We start from the raw sequence: 13,488 nt of genomic DNA on the forward strand, positions 1-13,488 counted from the left end.
TCAATTGTACATTTTATTTTTAAATGTTTTTTTTTTATTTTTAAAAATGTTTATTTTTGAGAGAAAGACAGCAAAGGCAGGGGAGGGACAAAGAGAGATGGAGACACAGAATCAGAAACAGGCCCCAGGCTCTGAGCTGTCAGCACAGAGCCTACCGTGGGGCTCGAACCCACCAACTGCGAGATCGTGACCTGAGCTGAAGTTGGATGCTCAACTGACTGAGTCACCCAGGCGCCCCTTAAATGGTTTTTTTTTGTTGTTGTTTATTTATTTATTTTTGAGAGAGAGAGAGCATGAGCAGGGGAGGGGCAGAGAGAGTGAGGGAGACAGAGAATCCAAAGCAGGCTCCGAGCTGTCAGTGCTGAGCCTGATGCAGGGCTTGAACCCAGGAACAATGAGATCATGACCAGAGCCAAAGTCAGACACTTAACTGACTGAGGCAGCCAGGCACCCTCAATTGTACACTTCAAATGAATGTATTATATGGTTTTTGAGTTATATCTCAATAAAGCTCTTACAGAAAAAAAATTAGACAGCAACCTCAGTCCAGGCAAGAGAATGAATTCAAGCCCTTTACCACATGCCTCTCTTGGCTATTTAAAAGTGGCTAAAGTTCTGTTAGTTTTGTTACAGGTACAGGATGGGAGGAGGAGGGTGCTTTAATGCAGACTGTCATTTACCCACATTGTGATTCCAAGAGCTCCAAATACCTGGAATATTTAAGCGTTTCTCACACAAGGCATTCCTAACAGTCAGTCAAGAATTTTTCCACCACTGTTCATCCCCATCCCCTGACTTATCATTGCTTATAACTTATATCTACACTCAGTGTGCAGAAGGCATGGTAAGAGGGACACAGAAAAAGGAGCACTTAGGATATATATCTTTATTCATAAACCCTTATAAAAATTAAACTGCTGGGGTGCCTGGGTGGCTCAGTTGACTGAGTGTCCAATTCTTGATTTCAGCTCATTTTATGATCTCAGGGTTCATGGGCTTAAGCCCCATGTCTGGTTCTGTGCTGACAATGCAGAGCCTGCTTGGGATTTTCTCTTTCCCTCTCTCCCTGCCCTCCCCTGCTCTCTCTCTCAAAATAAATAAATAAACATTAAAAAAATTTAATGCTACAAGGAAATGTTAAATAAATTATGGTATATCTATAAGACAAAATTATACAGCCATTTAAAATGATATGTTTAAAGACTATTTACAATAAGATTAACAGCAGGTTTCTTGTCAGAAACCATGGAGACCAAAAGGCAGTAGGTTGACATATTCAAAGCACTAAAAGAAAAAACATGTCAAACAAAAATTCTACATCCAGCAAAACTAGCTTTTGAAAATGAAAACAAGGGGCACCTGGGTGGGTTAGTTGGTTAAACATCCAACTCTAGATTTTGGCTCAGGTCATGATCTCATGGTTCATGGTTTCGAGGCCCATGTCAGGCTCCACACTCCCAATCCTGCTTGGGATTCTCTCTCTCCTTCTCTCTGCCCCTCCCCCATTCTCTCTCTCTCTCTCTCTCTCTCTCTCTCTCTCTCTCTCAAAGTAAATAAATAAACTTTAGAAAAATCAAAATGAAGGCAAATTAAAGCATTCTGAGGTAAAGACAAAAATTGGATTTGTTGCCAGCACATCTGCCCTACAAGAAATCCTTCACAATGAAATGAAAGGACACTAGACAGGAACTCAAATCCATGTGAAGGAATAAAAAACAATGATAAAGGATCACTATTTAGGTAAATATAAAGGACAAATTAATATAAACTTTTCTGTATAATTCTTCTTTCCTATCTGACTTAAAAGACCCCTACGTTAAGCAATAATAAAAAATCTATATGTTTTCACTCTTATGTGGATCCTGAGAAACTTAACAGAAGACCATGGGGGAGGGGGAGGGGGGGAAGTTACAGAGAGGGAAGGAGGCAAACAATAAGAGACTTTTTTTTTTTAATTTTTTTTTTCAACGTTTTTTTATTTTTGGGACAGAGAGAGACAGAGCATGAACGGGGGAGGGGCAGAGAGAGAGGGAGACACAGAATCGGAAACAGGCTCCAGGCTCTGAGCCATCAGCCCAGAGCCTGACACGGGGCTCGAACTCCTGGACCGCGAGATCGTGACCTGGCTGAAGTCGGACGCTTAACCGACTGCGCCACCCAGGCGCCCCAATAAGAGACTTTTAAAAACTGAGAATAAACTGAGGGTTGATGGGGGGGAGGGAGGGGAACGTGGGTGATGGGCATTGAGGAGGGCACCTGTTGGGATGAGCACTAGGTGTTGTATGGAAACCAATTTGACAATAAATTTCATATTTAAAAAAAAATCTATGTTAATGGGCATACAAATGTGTAATGATACAATTTGTGACAATAACAGCATTAAAGTAGTGGGTAACGGAACCATATAGAAGCAAACTTTTTTGTATACTATTGAAATTAAGTTGGCATTAATCTGAACTAGATTGTTTTAAATTAAGACGTTAATTGTAATCACCAGGACTTTCTTACCACCAGTAAGAAAATAACTCAAATATACATAGTAAGAGAAGGAACAAGAAAATGAAAAGGGTAATAGAAAATATCTATGTAATACAAATGAAAGCATTAATGGAATAATTGAGAAACAAAAAAGATAGAAGACAAAAAAAAATAGCAAAATGGCAGAAGTAAGTACTTCCTTATTAGTAATTGTGTTACATGTAAATAGATTAAACTCTCTAAAACAGATTGGCAGAATGCATAAACAAATAGGGTAAATATGATATTAGTATAAAAATGGAGTACAAATGAAATACAATATAATTCCAAAGGTAGGTATTTTTTTTGTGTTTGTGTTTGTGTGTGTGTGTGTTTAGTTCATTTATTTTGAGAGAGAGCACGTGGGAGGGGCAGAGAGAAGGGAGAGAGAGGATCCAAAACTAACAGCATGGAGCCCTAGTTGGGGCTTGATCCCACAGATGGAACCATGAGATCATGACCTGAACGGAAACCAAGAGTCAGACACTTAACCAACTGAGCCAACAAGGCGTCCCTGTAGGTGTTTTTTTTCTTAAAGACGGCAAAGAAAAAGAAATTTAAAAAAAGCTATAAGAAAAATGTATTACATAGGAAGAAGACCAAAAGAAAATAAAATAGAATATTAATAGTGGTTATTTCTGAACTGTGAGTTTATGGGGATTTTAGTTTACATCTTTATACTTTCCTGTATTTTTTAGTCTATCACAATGATCAACATTATCTTTATCATTAGAAAAATGTTATTTACAAAATGTTACCATTCTGAGACTGATATCACAGACCTCATCTACATACTTAATAGCCCAAATTAAATCTATTTCCAGAAACAAATGGATTTACAGTTTTGTGCTATTTTCAAATAGGAAATTGTCTTCTAAGGTACTAATAATTACAAAGGACCACAAAACCAAAAGCTTTGAGGAAATAAAAATTTAAATAAGTATGCATACTCAGGGATGAGAGTCAAAATATTTTATACCTCATGCTGCATAAGCATGGCTCAGCGGAACATGACGTGGGTCATACTACTGGAGCAGAGTCGTAGGGGCCCTGTACCGACCCAGTAGTTCCCCTTTGGTTTGTGTTTTATGTGGAGACCCAAGGGCTAGGGCTAGGGAAGCAAAGGGACAGTCATGGGGCTCAGGGTAACAGCTATTTACTCATGGAATGGACATTTTTCAACATGTCAACAACTACTACCACTGTGCTGATGCATAGCAGCTGAAAAACCAGTGCTAAAAATACATAAGAGTTGTCAACCAGGAAGCTAGCCTTTCAAAATGATCACCACTGAGGCTTATACAACATTTAGACATCGCCTTAAAGAAAAGCCCCCCACACCGAGCCCCATATGGAGCTTTAGCGGTTACCTCTGCATGGGCAATCCTATAGTGACAGCCCAGGGCCAGCTCTAGTCCCCCTCCTAAAGCCATGCCTTGAATAGCTGCCACCACGGGCTTCTCATTTCTCTGTATTTCATCTACTACATGTCCCAATACGATGGCGGGCTTTCTAGGAGCAGTGAAGCCGTGGATATCAGCACCTAAGGACACAGACAAGGAAAAAGAGAGGTGGAGAGACTTGGACTTTGTTATAGACAATAAGGTATCAGATAACTCTCAAGGAATTTCAGACCTTCTTGGGACCACAAGACATTTAATTCTTTGGCTGGACACACAGTGAAGGAAAAATAACCTGGAAAATGTAGAACATTACAAGAGAAAATCCTCAAACCTTGATCAGGAATCCTGTAATCTAAAATCTGTCTTCCATATTATAGGTAGTAACTCTACCTGTAAAAAATTAAAAGCCTCAGAGAAGGGGGAATAGAGATTCAGAAGTTGAACCAGCCCTCCCTCCCCTTCTTTTTTTTGTATAGTATTGCTCACCAACCTTATTATATCTTTGTTAAGAGCATAAATCATTACAACATAAAACCTCAGCATAAAACACATACATATTTGTGAGTTATATGTTTTATGTTTTTGTAATAGATTGTTTTTGTGATCAATAAAAGCAACATTTATTTCTTTTCCTAATTATAAAAATAACACATGCATTATAGAAAATTTGAAAAATACACAAAATAATAAAGAACATAAAGATCACCCCAAAATCACCACACAGAGATAACAATGTAATATTTTCGTGAATTCTTGTTTCTCAAAGCATATATGTAAATGGCTTTGTGATCTTCAGTAACTTATGCAACTTTTTTATAACACCTATCTTCAGTGACTTAGGAGAGAATTAAATTAAAGTTTGCTATCATATATATTTAACAATATTGAAAGCATTCTATAACATCATTTTTCATATTTTCCTTTTTTCACATAACATTATACTGAACTCTTCCCCACAGAATTATCTATTCTTGGAAACATTAAGCTTGGCAAGAGTTAAAAAGTTAAAGTAATTCTTTCATACCAACCTATTTAACTTTTCATTTCTACCTGTACCTTACCCAGCATCAATCCAAGATTATGATTTTTTTGCTCACCAATCCATCATACTCACACTCTCATCTAGTGTTATTAGTTATTATTTCTATTCCTTTTTGGCTCAAGAAAAACAAGATATCTCAGGCCTATCAATCCTGTAAGTTTAGATTTAAATGATTTTTCATGTCATAATAGCAATTAGTGCGTATTGGATAAATACTTTACATCAGGCACCGTGCTAAGTAGTTTCATATACTCTCTTATTTGATTTTCTTAATATGTAGGTTAAGTAGTATAACCATCTCCATTTCACAGGTCAGGAAGCTAAGGCTTTGAGATGTTAAGTGACTAGTTCAAACATATGACCAGTTAATTACTGGTAGAATAAGGATTTGAACTCAGTTTAACTACAGAGCCCACATTCTTAAACGTTATTACTACATTTTTCTACTTGCAGCATAAGGTTAGTACTAGTATCCCAATTTTACAGAAACCAAGGCACAAACAAGAGTACAGTGATTTCACTTTTTAACTGTTTATTTCTGGCATATAGAAATGCAATAAAGTTTTGGATATTGATTTTATATCTAGCAAAATTACTAAGTTATTAATTATAATACCTTTCTAATAGATTATTTTGATTTTTCTGCAAACTCTATCATATCTTCTGGATAATGAAGTTTTGTTTCTTCCTTTCCAATCCCAATACCTTTCGTTTGTCTCTCTAGCCTTACTGGACTGGCCAGGGCCTAAAACACAATGTCAAACACAAATGGGGAGAGTAGCTAGCCTCGTCTTGCTCCCATCTCAGAAGGAAAGCTTTGTTTTGTTTTGTTTTGATTTTTTTCGTTTTTAAGTAATCTTTATACCCAACGTGGGGCTTGAGCACAAAACCCCAAGATCAAGAGTCTCATGCTCTACTGATTGAGCCAGCCAGGTGCCCCAGGAAGGCTTTCAACTTACCATTCTATCTGATGTTTTCTATAGGTTTTCAAAAATGGATTAAGACATTTTCTTTCTATACCTAGTTTACTAAAAATTTTTATTTTTAATGCATGTCAAATGATATCAAATGTTTTTTCTGCAGTTCTTAAAAAATTCATATGATTTTTCTCTTTTAATCTTTTAATAGAATGAACTACATTAATCTTATAATGTTCAACCAATCTGGAATTTCCGGGAAAAAAAAGTGATGCCTTCCACTTTTTATATATTGTTAGATTCAATTTTATGATATATTGAGATTTTTATACTTATGCTTATGAATGAAACTTGCCTTTCATTTTGCTTTCCTTTCATTGCAAATTTCATTTGTAAGTTTTGCTTTTTCATACTGGCCTTGATAGGTGTTGGTATCAAGATTATGCTAGCGTCATGAAATGAGTTAGAAAGAGTACTGGATTGAATGGTGCCCACGCAGAACCTGTGAAACTTACCTTATTTGGAAATAGGGTCTTTGCAGATATAACTGAGTAAAGATGAGGTCATACTGGATTTGGGTGGGTCTATGTAAGATCAGGGAAATCTGGACGCAGGCGAGAAGGCCATGGAAAGAGACAGGAGTGATAAAGCAATAAGCCAAGGAACACCAAGGATTGCCTGCAACCACAGAAGCTAGAGGAGGCAAGCAAAGAGTCTTCCCTAGAGCCTCTGGAGTAAGAATGACCATACAGATACCTTGGTTTGAACTTCTACCCTCCACAAGTCATCGGTTATGGCAGCCCAAGGAAACTAATATGGGAAGTGTTCCCTCTTCTTTTATTCCCTAAAACATTTATGTGAAATTCAAATAATATTTTCCTTGACTTTCCAGTTAGAGCTTGCCAATAAAGTCATTTGGGGCTGGAATTTACTCTGTGAGATTTTTGATTACTGATTCGATTTCTTTAATGGTTTTTTATTTCCACTTGAGTCATATTGGGAAGCCATAATATTTTCATTATCTTTTTTAATGGCTACAGTATCTGCAGTGATATCCCATTTGCCATTCCCTATATACATTGTGCCTTCCCTTTTTCTCTTGATCAATCTCTCCAGAGGTTTGTAGATTTCATTAGTCTTTCAAAGAACTAACTTTTGACAGTCTTGAATCACATTTGTTTCTATCACATTAATTTCTCCTCTTCATTATTCCCTTTCTTCTACTTCATTGGGTCTAGTAGTTCATTGGTTAGTTCCTTGATATAGATGCTTAACTCGTTATGTTTCAGTCTGTTTTCTTTTCTGATAAATACCTTTAAGGTTATAAATCTCCTGCTAAGTTTTGCGTTAGCTGTATCCTTCAGTTATATATGTTGCATTTTCACTATCATTCAGTTCTAAATATTTTCTAAATTCTATTATGATTTCACTTTGACTCAGGGATTAAGAAATGAATTTAATTTCTAAACATATGAGTATTTTTAGTTATATTTTTGTTATTGATTTCTAGTTTAATTGCATTGCTGTCAGAGAACATATTCTAAGTAAAATTTATTTTTTTTTATTTAAAAAAAAATTTTTTTTTAACGTTTGTTTATTTTTGAGACAGAGAGAGACAGAGCATGAATGGGGGAGGGTCAGAGAGAGGGAGACACAGAATCTGAAACAGGCTCCAGGCTCTGAGCTGTCAGCACAGAGCCCCACGCGGGGCTCAAACTCACGGATGGCGAGATCATGACCTGAGCTGAAGTTGGCTGCTTAACCGACTGAGCCACCCAGGCGCCCCAGTAAAATTTATTAAGACAAGTTCTTGTGGTCCAGTATCTGGTCAAATCTGTAAATGTTGCAAATTTGAGAAGAATGTATATTTTCCAATTGTTCTATATAAACCCATTAAGTCTAACCACCTCTAATGCTTTTCTAGGAGAATTTTTTTTTCTATCCCTGAGTTCTAACTACATTCTCCCTTTTCTACCTTCTTTCTTACAAAGAAATATTGAGTTTTCCATAATTGGGATCCCTCTCTCCATGGTGCAAAGTCACTATCTTGGGCTTCTGACCTGAAGTTTCAAAACAACAAGTAAGCCATTTCATAACTGATTAATGTTTGGCACATTATTTTAATCTCTCTCAGGCTCATCCTTATCATCTGTAAATGGAGATTGTAGGATTTACTGAGGATTAAAGTATGTGTAAAAATACTACTGTTTTCATTATTAATAAATAAATAACCCATATAGTACTGGCACATAGCAGGCAAGATAAATGGTAATTTTATAATGATTATCATTTTTACATTGCTTTACTGTCATGATTCCAATATCTACTTCTTCTCAGGCTGCAATTAACATACATTAAATTCCATTGGCTACAGTAACATTACACAGGCCTTCATATAGGACAAAAGGCATAATATATTCATTTGGGAAAACAAGAAAAGCTACTACAAATACCACTGAATCACCATTTCAGATTCTTTTGCCATATGTTTTCAATATTTTTGCATCTTCATAGAATAACCCAATAAAGATAGTCATGGTCACTGAGATGGGTGACTATTAGAAGAAAAATGAACTCAGGGGTGCCTGGGTGGCTCAGCCAGTTAAGTGTCTGACTTCGGCTCAGGTCATGATCTCGTGGTTTGTGGTTTCAAGCTCCACACCAGGCTCTGTGCTGACAGCTCAGAGCCTGGAGCCTGCTTCAGATTCTGTGTCTCCGTCTCTCTCTGTTCCTCCTCTGCTCGTGCTCTGTCTCTTTCTGTCTCAAAAATAAATATACGTTAAAAAAAATTTTTTTAAAGAAAAAAAGTGAATTCAATTTCAAGTCTCTGTCAGAAAGAAATAAAAAATAACATTTATTGAACATCTTCTGATGCAGGCACTGCACTAGGGACTTTCAGATATATCTCACGTAACCTCACAAAAACCTATTAAGATAGATACTACTATCCACTTTCTAAACAGAGAAATTGAGGAGTTCAGGAGATTACAGGGATTCGTCCAAGCTCCCATAGGGTGGAGATATATGCAGAGCAGGTATGTAACAACACGTGTATATTAGTAGGTATAACACCCATCAAACCTGGGTGTCCTCCAAAGGCCCATCCAATACAAAAGAGAATCTTCTCTGGGTCTTTCTGCGTCTTTCTGTGACTCTTGTCTCTCTGCAATGTTTCCCATTCCCATTCAAGTCTCCCATATCCATTACCCACCCTACGGTATTACCCACAGGGACAGCTAAGGCAGCATCGGTCTCAGGCTGTGGTTGGATTCCAAAGATAATGAGAAAGAGTTAGAGACTGGTTACCTGCAGAGAATTTGCCATCTGCTCCACAAATCACAATGGCTTTTACTGTATGGTCTGTTATAGCTTTCTGCAGTCCCTCTTTTATTCCACGGAGTACAGATGTACTAAAAGAAAAAAAAATTAGACGAGGCATTAGAATTAAATTTATACCATCTCAGACTTTTTTCCTTTCCTAACAATGAAAATTGAAACACACACGCAATGTATAAAAACCCTAGTTACTCACTATTCAGTTTTCACTAATTTGATCAACTAATAATAAACATGTCAACTGTGAATTAAGCACTGGACTAAATAAATGAATAAGCTTTTACTTGTTTTTAAGTTTATTTATTTATTTGAGAGAGAGCAAGTGAGTCGGGGAGGGACAGAGAGAATCCTAAGCAGACTCTGTACTGTCAGTGCAGAGCCCAATGTAGGGCTCAAACTCATGAACCATGAGATCGTGACCTGTGCTGAATTCAGATGCTTAATTGACTGAGGTGCCCAGGTGCTCCAAATGCATAAAAAAATTTTTTTTAAGTTTATTCATTTTTGGGACAGAGAGAGACAGAGCATGAATGGGGGAGGGTCAGAGAGAGGAAGAGACACAGAATCTGAAACAGGCTCCAGGCTCTGAACTATCAGCACAGAGCCCGACACGGGGCTCAAACTCACGGACCGCGAGATCATGACCTGAGCCAAAGTCAGATGCTCAACCGACTGAGCCACCCAGGCGCCCCTAAAATTTTTAAAAAATAGTATTTTCCTACAGTTTGCTGTAACTTTGGCCACTTAGAAGCAGCACTAATCAATTTAAAAATATTATTGTACATCTTCTATGTATACTGAAAGGAGCTTATAACATCCTAGGAAATGACAAAATGTCACACTAAGATGAGTGCTATAATGAAAATACAAATAAAGTGATGTGGACATTCACAGTGAGAAGAAATTACTTTCAATTTGTCATATTGGCAAAATATAAGAAAACTGAAATAGTCTAAAACAAACAACCCAAGAGATGTGTCAAGGGCTTCAAATTACCCCAAATATCCAACCTTCCCCACTTTCTTCAAAATATTAAGCATCTAGTTTTTAGCTGGATACATGACTACCCAAAATAAAGGTTGCATTTTCCAGCTTGTTATGCAGTAAAGTCAGCCTAAGGCATTAAGTTGTGGTCAATAGGATGGAAGCAGATTTGGTATATCCAACTTTGGGAAGAGTTCTTAAAGGATTGGGTATGCTTTTCTCTTTTCCTTTTCTGGCAGGAATGGGGATGTGATGGCTAGATCATAAGCAGCCATCATGGACCAAGAGGTGGAAGACCTGAAATGAGGATGGCAGAGCAAAAGATAAACAGAATTGGGAACCCTGATGATTGTGGAACAATCATATCATTCTAAGACACTGCTATGAAAGAAATCAACCTTATTTTGTTTAATCCACTACTCTTTTGAGTTTTCTGTCACTGACAGCCAAAGCTAAAACTAATTTAGGAGGCAGAGGCAAGATCTGGGGGAAAAAAGGGCATGCAGTAGATTTTGCTAAGTTTCAGTTGATGAGGGAGTCATCTATAAAAGAGAGCTATAGTCAAGATTGAATGAGTCAGCCAAAGGCAAAAAGAGTTGAGTGTAAATCCTCTGGATGCACTCTCATTTAAGAAGTGGGAGAATTTTAATTTTTTTTTCAACGTTTTTTATTTTTATTTTTGGGACAGAGAGAGACAGAGCATGAACGGGGGAGAGGCAGAGAGAGAGGGAGACACAGAATCGTAAACAGGCTCCAGGCTCTGAGCCATCAGCCCAGAGCCCGACGCGGGGCTCGAACTCCCGGACCGCGAGATCGTGACCTAGCTGAAGTCGGACGCTTAACCGACTGCACCACCCAGGCGCCCCAAGAAGTGGGAGAATTTTAAAGAGCAGCTGGGGAGAGAGGAGTCAATGTGGTGGAGAAGTAGGGGGACCCGAAGTTCCCTCAAACACAGCAGTATTGAGGCCAGCAGACATGGAATTCCAGGAATCCGGGCTACAGAGTGACAGAAACATCTCCAGGGGCCCACAGGGACAACATGGTGAGCCATAGGTGTGTGATTACGAACTGGTAGAGATAAAATGGGTGGTGTAGGCGCGGAGGGGAGGGATCCCCTTCTGTGGAGAAAAGGAAGAGAAAGAGAGGCTGTGGAAGTGTAGGATTGTATTTGGACAACTGAAAAACCACAGATGAGGGAACGGAAAAAATGGAGAAAGAACCAATTTCTAACCGTGGGGCTTTCTCTGCCCTGTTCCTGCACCTAGAGAGGAGGGGAGTCAGCCCCAGGCTAGGTAGCTAGCTCCCAGCAGTGGGAGAGAGCAATCCTCTCCCTTGAATGCTGTGGGAAGAAGGCAAATAGCCATTCCAAGGACAAAAGACCCTGCAGGCGCCCACCAGCTAGCGGCCCTTTGTCGGCTGGGTGGGTGGTGACACTACCCCAGAACCGGGGCACCCAGTTCCTTTATGACATAAGGGTTTGAATCCCAGCCAAGCACCAGGGAGGCGCAGGAGACAGTGGAACGGGACATAGTGGCCCACTCACACCCACGTGGCACTGTGAGGAGGGCCTAAACAGAGTGGTTTGGGACACCCAGTCCAGGAAGGAGAGACTGGGGCGTCGCCATTTTTCTCTCCATCACCAACAAGGTGGGGTTTCAGGGATCAGGGCCGCAGTGGAGGCGGGACCTGCCTACACCAAACCACGCCCCTCCATGCCTAGTAACTTGGCCGTCTTACAGAGCAAGATCGACACTGACCAACCAGACAGCCCCTCCAGACCAGGGCAGACACTAGTTCCAAGGCACTGTCAGATATTGGTCTAGGGGATTTACATTCTCTGATTTGATTCATGGTCAATTCTTATTTTCTGTGTATATGTAGATACATATTTTTTTCTTTTCTTCCTCTTATTTCTTCCCTTCTCTAGTTGGGTTATTCTGGCTGTTGGTTTGTTTAAACAGACATTTTTTTTTTCAATGTTTATTTATTTTTGGGACAGAGAGAGACAGAGCATGAACGGGGGAGGGGCAGAGAGAGAGGGAGACACAGAACTGGAAACAGGCTCCAGGCTCTGAGCCATCAGCCCAGAGCCTGACGCGGGGCTCGAACTCTCGGACCGCGAGATCGTGACCTGGCTGAAGTCGGACGCTTAACCGACTGCGCCACCCAGGCGCCCCTAAACAGACATTTTTTTTTAAATCTATTCTTTTAACACCTCTTCTGTATCTCCTTTTTTATTTTCCTCTCTCTCTCTGGACTAGCCATATAGTTTCTCTGATTGTCTTCCTGGGCAATTTTTTTTCTTTTACTTTTCCCCACCCTGTCATTTCTCTCCTTGTATAGGATAAGGCCTTTTTCACCACAACCCCCCCTTTTAAAATTTTTCTCCAGGGGTACTTCAAGGAACAAATCATAGCACACGCGGTAGAAGTTCCAAACCACCACTATGAGTAGGGAGACAAAGCAACCAGAGTCTCAACAGAGAGCACAAAACACACTCCAAAAACACCTTCTGAACGGCCAGGCCCTGGACATAACAAGCTATTAAAACACATAAGGGACAGGGGCGCCTGGGTGGCGCAGTCGGTTAAGCGTCAGACTTCAGCCAGGTCACGATCTCGCGGTCCGTGAGTTCGAGCCCCGCGTCAGGCTCTGGGCTGATGGCTCAGAGCCTGGAGCCTGTTTCCGATTCTGTGTCTCCCTCTCTCTCTGCCCCTCCCCCGTTCATACTCTGTCTCTCTCTGTCCCAAAAATAAATTTTAAAAAAACGTTGAAAAAAAACACATAAGGGACAGAAAACTAGCCAATATGACGAAACGGAAGAATTCTCCGCAAAAGAAATTCCAGGAAGAAATGACAGCCAGAGAACTGCTCAAAACAGTTATAAACAATGTAACTGAGAAAGAATTTAGAATAATGGTCGTAAGATTAATAACTGGGATTGAAAAGAGCATAAAAGGGAGCAGAGAATCTATTGCTGCAGAGATCAAGGAAGTAAGAAATAGTCACAGTGAATTAAGAAATGCTATAAATGAGGTGCAAAATAAACTAGATGCAGTGACAGCAAGGATGGAGGCAGAGGGGAGATTAAGTGGAAAAGAAGATAAAATTATGGAAAATGATGAAGCTGACAAAAAGAGAGAGAAGAAAATATCCACATATATAACTTCAGAAGAAGACAGAAGAAAGGGCAGGAAAGTATCCCCAAGTAGAGAAAACTTGAGGAAGCTGAAATGAACCCCAGGCAGCAGGGCCTGCTGGAGGGCCTTGCAATGCTGGCAGCTAACAC

General features: G+C 39.4%; 1 protein-coding gene across 1 annotated transcript in view; it reads right to left on the reverse strand.

Annotated features, from left to right (window-relative positions):
• EHHADH (enoyl-CoA hydratase and 3-hydroxyacyl CoA dehydrogenase) overlaps positions 1-13,488 on the reverse strand; it is a 47,579-nt gene that overhangs the window by 32,259 nt on the left and 1,832 nt on the right. The window contains exons 2-3 of the mRNA XM_040480991.1: positions 9,186-9,289; positions 3,888-4,060 (exon numbers count right to left, since the gene is read on the reverse strand). Coding sequence (XP_040336925.1) covers positions 3,888-4,060; positions 9,186-9,289 — 277 coding nt within the window. The remainder of the gene's footprint in view (positions 1-3,887; positions 4,061-9,185; positions 9,290-13,488) is intronic.

This window comes from Herpailurus yagouaroundi, unplaced genomic scaffold (genome assembly GCF_014898765.1).
Source record: "Herpailurus yagouaroundi ecotype Mexico unplaced genomic scaffold, PumYag 159, whole genome shotgun sequence".
NCBI classification, from domain to species: domain Eukaryota; kingdom Metazoa; phylum Chordata; class Mammalia; order Carnivora; family Felidae; genus Herpailurus; species Herpailurus yagouaroundi.